The following is an 8,657-nucleotide window of genomic DNA, read 5'->3' as shown; positions in this document are numbered from 1 at the left end:
TAACCACTGAGCAAAGCCAAGGAAATTGGTGCGAATGCTGTCAAATATGTTTGGCTTATCGATCACTCAGTGTAGATGTCTGTGGAAGTTTGATTTCAATATGGAAGGAGCAGCGTGTGCACAGTGGCTTGTCTGTCATCGACCATGTTAAAATAAGCTAGAGTTTCTGTAATGGGCTGTGTGCCCGACAGCTGAGAGATCAAAAGGCAGAAGGCCTGTCCAGCTGCTCTCAGTGCTTGTAACATCCCCTAAGCTAACAACAGTTGTGTGAAAGCTTAAGGTTGGGTTCAGTGTGTTAGACTAATGTTATTCTGGGCAGTGTAAACACTGGGATTAGTCACCCTGGATATACACGGGCCCTGTTTTGCCCATCCCCCCCAAAAGGGTGCCTCGATGGGTGAGTACCAGAGTTTTTAAAAACTCCACAGTGACATTGATGCTTGTTCTACCTTTGTATAAGTGAGGTCCCCTCTCTTGCTAACCCTGCAAATCCTGGAGGGCACCAGTGGGTGTGATCCTGGCCTGCCTTTTGGCATTGTGACCTCTAGCATCTCATGCCAATGTACGAACATTGAAACTGCCTTAGTTTGCTCACTTGGTGGGGTGGGTCGCCTTTCTGAGCGCCTGACCCAATCCCCATATTAATTCTGTTGCATCTGTATTTCTTTCAGGACCTAGACCTTTATTTTACTCACCGTTTTCTCTCTTTCAGATTACAAACATTCTCTTCATGCTTAGTGACAGTTTGATGACCCCTGACACTGAGGTGCAGACGACAATGGATCACACCGATTACAGTTCTGATGGAGGGCTGCACGTTACACTGACACTGCGACTGCTCATGCATGGCAAGGTTTGTGACTGAGGAGCTGCTGAAACCCACCCATAGTCCACAGGCACTCTGTTAGCCATGTTTCATATTTAGCCCCCAGCACCATTCTTGGACTTCTCTCTCCACTGTCGCTGGGCAGGTACTTTACATGTGCTCTGAATGTCTTGCACATGCCAGTCAAGGGCACTTTTGTATTACAGCAGTGTGGCAATGCACGGGGACAGTGGTATGGAGTTTGTTACTGGGCTGATAATCTGGAGAACATGAGTTCAGATCCCACCATGGTGGTTTAAGAATTTTAAATTCAATTTAATAAAACTGGAAGCTGTCAGATTGTTATTTAAAATCCCACTTGGTTCACTATTCTCCTTTAGAGAAGGAAACCTGCCATCTTTACCCAGTCTGGCCTATACGTGACGCCAGTTGTACACCAACCTGGTTGACTCTGCCCTCTGTAATGGCCTAGCAAACCACTCGGTCATAGCAAACTGTTACCTGTGGTTAATGAAGGTGGCCCACTGCTATCACCTCAGGGTGGGTAGTAAATGGCAGTGGTCCCCAATGAAAGTGAACTTTTCAAAGAAATCCTGATCACTCTGCTTTTGGTCCAGACTTGCTTCTGATACCCGTGTAACATCACAGACCCAAACCAGGGCAACGAGGCCTCAAACACTGTTTCCAATCTGATAACTGCTTTTCCCCTTCTTTCCCCTCACAGGAGGTTGGCAGCATCATTGGAAAGGTAAGTCCCCATCTCCTTCCTCCACTTTTATCAAACAGGTTTATTTCTTGCACTTCCCTGGCTGTTTTGGTGATTTCACTTATTCACTTCTTTTATTTTTCAGAAAGGCGACACGATAAAGAGAATGCGGGAGGAGGTGAGTTCTGTCAGGTCTCTGGTCATTAAATTTTCATTGTAGTCATGGGGGACTGGAGCTCTACTAGTGACTTGGGGCCATGAGGTCACACATTACGGTGGAATTCAATTCCACTGTTGCTGCCACAATGTTTGATGGATACCCAATTTTGGGCTGCTAGACCTGTCCCACAAAGCACAGTGGCAGTGCTGCAATACACGATAGAGGGTGTCCTCGCTGTGGAGACAAACGTTTGTCTTCACAAGATCCGTGCACTGGTTTATCCTATTGGATGTGTTTGCAAAAGGTTGATTGGTGGGGATAAAGCCAAGTAGATTACTCTCTCTTGGAGGTTCCCTCACCACCTGATTTAGACCCAGTCTAGTAGCTACATCCCTCAAGACTTGACCTCCAACTTTAATGGGAGAGGGTTTTAAATATAGAATAATATGAGTGATTCACAGACTAGATTCTGATCAGTGGGTTCATGTGGTTAATGAATACAATAACAGATACCTGGATGTGAGTTACAGGCTGGAACCAAGTCGGGGGGTTTATATATAAATATTGTTTGGCTTGATCTGTGTATCCAGGTAGATATTTCCTCTTTCTTTTCTGCAGAGCAGTGCCCGTATCAATGTGTCTGAAGGTTCATGCCCTGAACGCATCATCACAATCACTGGTTCGATGGAGGCTGTCTTCAAAGCGTTCACGATGATCACAGGCAAACTTGAGGAGGTATGTGTGTGACGCGACATGCAGTGTGAATGGAGCAGTGCAGGGTACAGAGTGGGTGGGCCTCGTGGGCTTTTCCAGGGAAACACTTTGGAATTCAAGTCCAGTGAGGGGATGATTGTACATCAAGTGCCCATTCGTCAATTCTGTCACAGATTTCTTGTCTTCTCTGGCGGAATCTCACTCGGTGAACTACAGCTTTGAAAATGGCAGTGATTTTTTTTTTGATCTGAAAAAATGAGAGCTGCTGGTGTTAGGATATGGTGAGCATTCCTATCTTCATCCTTATCTCAATTCAAGTCATAACCCATCACTCGCAGCGCAGGTACAGCATGGGTTAGATACAGAGTAATGTTTCTTTTCATTACACTAAAGTTCAGTTGGTGAGGGCAAGATGAGGAAGGTGACTATCAACAATGTAGGCTCCTGCATTAAGAATGGCCATTTGGGTAGGGTATTGAAGGTATCATGTTGATGGAACTGTATTTGGTTGCTAGTATTCTATCCTTCACGTATTGTTCACCGCTCCTGTCCTCGCTGACCTACTTTGGCTCTCAGTGCCTCAAATTTAAAATGGTCATCATCTTTGTATTTAAATCCCTCCATGACCTTACCCATTCCTATGTGTGTGCCCCCGCCCCCCCACCATCCTTTGCCGCACTAGTGGATTCTGTTTTTAAATATAAATACAAGTTTTTCTTTCAAGTCTTTCTTCAATTGCCTAGATCACATGCTGTGGAATTGCCTCCTTAAAATCTCTCCATTTCCTCCTTTCCTTTACAAAACTGGCCACCTTTACCAAGCTTTTGGTAACATCTTGCGATATTTCCTCCTTTGTCAGATTGTTTTTCATTGTAGCTTGGTGAAGCACCTAGGAATGTGTTTATGTTTATATACAAGTTGTTTTCCCTCCCTCCCTTTCTTTCTTCCGTTCCTTCCTTCAGTGGCCAGGAGCCACTGTTGCTGACACTACATTGTGACGGTCCTGTCTGTCTTTTGGTTCCAGGACCTCAGTACGTCGAGCATGAGTGATTCTGCAAGGAGCAAGCCCCCTGTTACACTACGCCTGGTAATCCCTGCCAGTCAGTGCGGCTCACTGATAGGAAAAGGAGGGTCAAAGATCAAGGAAATCCGAGAGGTGAGTTATTTGGGAAGTTCAGTCACTGACTGCAGACAGTGTAAGAGTCAGGGTCCAGCTGAGGGCAGCTCACTTCTAGTTTTGTGCAGTCAAAACAATTACAGTGGAATGGCATTACTCATGCTAGTTCTGTACCACTGCTCAGTAACTAATGCCAAGGCCAACATTAACCAGGTACCAAGCCAAAAACAAAAAGGACTGGAAATACTCAGCAGGTCTGGCAGCATCTGTGGAGAGAGAAGCAGAGTTAATGTTTTAGGTCAGTGACTTTTCATCTGACAGGCTCGTCTCCGTTGGATTCTGTGCCTCCTGCAATTAATGCATCAACAGAGTGTTATATACATCCTGCTTGCAGATTGCTGGGGAAGAGGCTGGTGATTTAAACCCCTTTCCCACCAGGTAGTGCCTGTTTCCTGTTAAACCTGGCTGAGATCAGGAACTCTCCACATCATGGAACAGTGTGTACAAAGCAATACAAAGTGTAGATGAGCATCAGAACAAACCTGACTCCTGCTGCTCCCTATCTTTAATAAGAGCGGAGAAGGTTAATGGGAGATCTAATACAAGTGTCAAAAATATGAGGCGTTTTGATAGAGTAAATAAGGAGAAGCTCTTTCCATTGGCAGGTGGGTCAGTAAACAGCGGGCAAGGATTTAAAAGAACCAGGGTGGAGTTGAGAATTTTTATACAGCGAGTTGTTGTGATCTGGAAAGCACTGTCTGAAAGGACAATGAAAGTAGATTCAGTAATTTTCAAAAGGGAATTGGGTACATGCTTGGAAAGGAAAGAAAGGGCTATGGGGAAAGAGCGGAGGAGTGGGACTAATAGGATAGCTGGTTCAAAGAGGCAGCACAAGTATGATGGTCCAAATGGCCTGCTTCTGTTCTGTCAGGTTCTACGATGTGGTACTGTCCCATTGCCCAGAAGGTTGCAAGAAATTAACTTGGAACCTGTCACCAGTAGAGGTGAGAGTTTGACCCCAGAACCCATCGCAAGGAGGGGGGGCAATACGAGATTTCCTGAGACAAGATGCTGAGATTTATGTTTTCCCCAGCCAGATGTTCTGATCTATTGGTACTCATGTTGAGCCGTTCAAAGCAGCTCAGTTCTCTATTTTATTTCCTGCAGTCCACTGGAGCTCAGGTCCAGGTAGCTGGAGACCTGCTGCCAAACTCAACTGAGCGTGCAGTCACCATCTCTGGGACTCAGGATGCCATCATCCAGTGCATCAGGCAGATATGTGCAGTCATTCTGGAGGTAAGAGCATGTGTTTGAATTGTGAGGGGCCAGCATTAGTTCGAAACCAATTCCTTCTGACTGGTGAGCAGTATTAACAGCAAACAGGAAAACGGAGTAGTCATCAGTAACGGCAATTTCTATTGGACACTGGATCAGCAAGGCAGTGTTCAGGAAGCTGTGGAGCAGAGTGAATGTCTTATGTTGGCAAATGTTTGAAGAGTTGTGTAGCTGACCTGTGACTGGGGCTTTACAGAATCACAGAATTGTTACAGTGCAGAAGGAGGCCTTTTGGCCCATGTCTGCATTGGCTCTCTGAAAGAACAACTCCCTCAGTTCCATTCCCCTGCCTTCTCCCTGTAACCCTGCACATTCTTCCTTTACTCTGTATCTAATCCTTGCTGTACCTGCCCTGGGAGTGTTTGATGCTGACGCTGGGTGCCTGAACTAGAAATTGTTCCCCAGCAGTAATATTCCTGAAGTTGATGAACTGGAGTTCCATGAAATTGCCCAGAATGTGATGTTAGTAAGGCAACTGGAAAAGGTTAAAGGAGGGGACAGTGTGACGTGAGGATTCTGCTCTCATTAGAGATTATAGGACTGAAATGACCTGACCTCATAAAACGATGAAGGGGTTAATAAGGTGAATCATGAGAGGAACTTTCTGAAAAACTGGAGTAGAAGGACAGAGGACAGGAAACTAACAACTGTTTCAGTGCTGTATCTCTAAACTAACCAAATAATTGAAATATAAGGAATAAATCCTCACAATTAGCTACAAAGCTGGTGAAGGGCTAAGATTGGAAAGAGGCAAGGTACTGACACCAAGCTTAGCCTTTAAAAGCCTGTAGGTTTGAGGAGGAAAGGAAAGTTAGAGCTCCCAGGAAAGTGTGTGTGGAGACAGTGCAATGGGTCCCAATTTCGTTACGATGGGAGCGCGGGTGATATTCTGTACTTTCACCTTGGGGAGAATGAGAAGTTCAGAACAGCAGTGGTTAACACATGGGAAAGGTTGCGATGACATGAGAGAAAGGTTGGAAGCTAGAGGGGGGAAAGGAGGCAGCTCTGAAATAAGCTGCATTGCATTCAGTGCAGAGCCTCATGGGGCATGGGGAGAGTACTTGAGTGAGCCTTGATCTTTCTCGGCAGTTCCTTGCGATGGTAAAAGATGTCTTTGGGACAAAATCAACTTTAGTGGTGGCGGAACAGGAGCTTGAATCTCTTGAGAACTCTGCTGGTACAAGCTGTAGCTAAAGCAGTTGAGTGCTGCAGGATGCAAACCTTCCCTTTTCAATACAAGAAGGAACTAGCACCATGAACTCCACCTGGTGCCCTGACTGGAAGCTCAACCTATAGGGAGGCCTGCACTCCATCGCTCTGCTGAAGCCCCATGGTAGCAGGTCTCCCTTTCTGAGCCCAGTGCTGTGGACCCGAGAGGGCTGCTCTGTCGCTGAGTATATTCAAGAATGACATGGATAGATTTTTGGACAGTAGGGGAATTGAGGGATATAAGGATAGGCTGGGAGAATGGCGTTGAGGTATGATCTTATTAAATGGTGGAGCAGGCTAGAGGGCTGCTACCTGACCCGAACCCTACGGGACCCTACGACATGTGTCGGATCGGGTCGGGTTGCACTTCTGGGTCCGGCATTCGGGGTCGGGTTGGACAAGCTCTATCTCAGGTAAGTGGCTCCACTGTTGATGTAATGTTTTGACTAGAAAGATGGTTTTGTTATTTTAAGCTTGTGCAGATCAGCAACAATGTGAAAAACGGAAGGTAAGTTAACTGATGGTTGGGTCGGGAGCAGGAAAAAATGGAAGGACTCGGGCCAGGTCAGGCTCGGGTTGGATGCGGTTCTGTCGGGCTCAGGTTGGGGTTTTATTTGCAGGCCCGAGCAGGCCTTTAGTGTGGCCTACTCTCATATTTCTTGTGCTTTTATGGTACTAATTGTGTTTTTTGTCCTGTGTAGTCTCCACCCAAAGGCGCCACCATTCCCTACCGTCCCAGCCTCGGGCCTGGACCTGTTGTGTTCTCCGGTGGGCAGGTAAGCATGTTTGGCACTGGACCATCAATTCCTGGCCTGTGGGTATCACTCTCGTTCTTTGTTCCCTTATTAACGAGATGTGTGGTGCTCTGCGAAGTAACCTGTGTTGGCGTTGGTGACCATTCTTAATGTTTGAGTCTATTGGGGTTGACTCATGTCTTGATGGACCCCGGTGGGCCCCTGCTGCGTTAGGAAACCCGCCCCCAGGAGAAAACTCCAGTGCTGCCGGGATGATGGAGGCTCTCAGATGTTGAGATAGATATATCACAGTTACCAGCTTCAGGGGCATCAACTTGGCCAGGCCGGGGGGTTGGGGGCTATAGCACTGTGCTGATGCACGAGTAACTATACCAGTTTAGCTATCGGGCACTGGGCACTGTGTGGTTGGGCAAACAAGGTCAGATCTGTGCGGGTGATGCTCCGTCTCCTGGCTGAGGGGGAATGACCGATCGCTCTCGCTCCCTGTTGAGGCTGAGGGGACTGACCGATTGCCCTCACTGTGGCTGAGGGGAGTGACTGATCGTCCTCACTCCTCGCTGAGGGGGAATGACCGATGGCCCTCACTCCTCGCTGAGGCTGAGGGGATTAACTGATGTGCCACACTGCTTGCTGAGGGGAGTGACCAATGGGCCTCGCTCCTTGCTGCAGGGAATGACGAAAAGGCCTCGCCCCTTGCTGAGGGGAGCGACGGGGCCTCGGCCCTCGCTGAGGTGAGCGACCGAAGGGCCTGAGACTAGACTGAGAAACTTCCATTTTTGATAGGTATGGGATTTTCTTTGCATTTGTTTATTGATCCCTGTCCATACCTTTAGAGGTGTTATTCATTTTAAATAGCCAGGTTAATACTTGGGTTATAGCTCAGGCTTCAATTTTCGATTATTAACCTATACAGTTCAGGAATCCGGTTCAGCCAATACTACGGTCAAGTGGTGGCCCTGGATCCAATCCCATTGTACGCTTCAGCCCCCTCCCCCCCTCAATTAGAGCAGAGTCTGCTGGCTTCCGCCAACTCTGCATTTCATCTAAGAATACAAATGCCACCTAATGCTCAGTGGCTGGATATCTAGCCTTCATTCATGTGCTGTCATCTCTGAGCCCTTTGCATGCACTTGGCGCTGCTCTCCGAGTGAAGCCGGTGGCCTGTGCCAGGTGTTTGAGGAGTGGGGGCGGGGATCTGTTGGAAGTAGGTGCTTTAGGTAGCTGTCTGTGTATGATGATGCTTCACTCCTGTTGAGTTTTTTATTGGTGTCCCTCCCTTGACTGACGCATTTTCTATGAAAATAAACAGGAGCTGGAGAAGTAGGGCGAATTAGAATGAGAGATTAATTTGGTTAAGTGCTGACTCACTAATGGGATTTGCGGCAGCTGCTGCTCTCTCGGAAGCTGTTCTTATTGTGGCTGAATGTTCTGTCCTCTAACTATAAAGCTATCTGCTGGGTTCTGTTGCATTTACATACGAAACAGGAGCAGGAGTTGACCATGTGGCCCCTCGAGCCTGCTGCACCATTCAATACAATCACAGCTGATTCTTGGCCACAATTCCACTTTCCACCCTGCTCTCCATATCCCTTGATTCGCTGAGACCAAAAATCTGTCTCTCTCAGTATTCAACAATGGAATATCCACAACCCTCTGGTGTAGAGAATTCCAAAGATTCACAACCCTTTGAGTGAAGAAATTTCTCCTCAGACCTAAATGATCATCCCATTATCCTGAGACTGTGCCCCGTGTTTTAAATTCCCCCAGGCATTAAACAACCTCTCTGAATCTACCCTGTCAAGTCCCTTCAGGATCTTGTATGTTCCAATGAGTTA

The 8,657-nt window shown here is 47.0% G+C and overlaps 1 protein-coding gene across 4 annotated transcripts in view; it reads left to right on the top strand.

Moving 5' to 3' along the window:
* The window catches only part of pcbp4 (poly(rC) binding protein 4), a 65,871-nt gene that overhangs the window by 18,873 nt on the left and 38,341 nt on the right, over positions 1-8,657 (top strand). For all 4 annotated transcript variants that reach the window (XM_068051394.1, XM_068051393.1, XM_068051390.1 and 1 more), the window contains exons 2-8: positions 713-853; positions 1,551-1,574; positions 1,678-1,710; positions 2,311-2,427; positions 3,431-3,562; positions 4,691-4,819; positions 6,769-6,843. In XM_068051394.1, the coding sequence (XP_067907495.1) occupies positions 731-853; positions 1,551-1,574; positions 1,678-1,710; positions 2,311-2,427; positions 3,431-3,562; positions 4,691-4,819; positions 6,769-6,843 (633 nt within the window). In that variant the 5' untranslated portion in view covers positions 713-730. The remainder of the gene's footprint in view (positions 1-712; positions 854-1,550; positions 1,575-1,677; positions 1,711-2,310; positions 2,428-3,430; positions 3,563-4,690; positions 4,820-6,768; positions 6,844-8,657) is intronic.

This window comes from Heterodontus francisci, chromosome 19, assembly GCF_036365525.1.
Source record: "Heterodontus francisci isolate sHetFra1 chromosome 19, sHetFra1.hap1, whole genome shotgun sequence".
Taxonomy (NCBI): domain Eukaryota; kingdom Metazoa; phylum Chordata; class Chondrichthyes; order Heterodontiformes; family Heterodontidae; genus Heterodontus; species Heterodontus francisci.
This window is presented reverse-complemented; position numbering and strand designations above follow the sequence as displayed.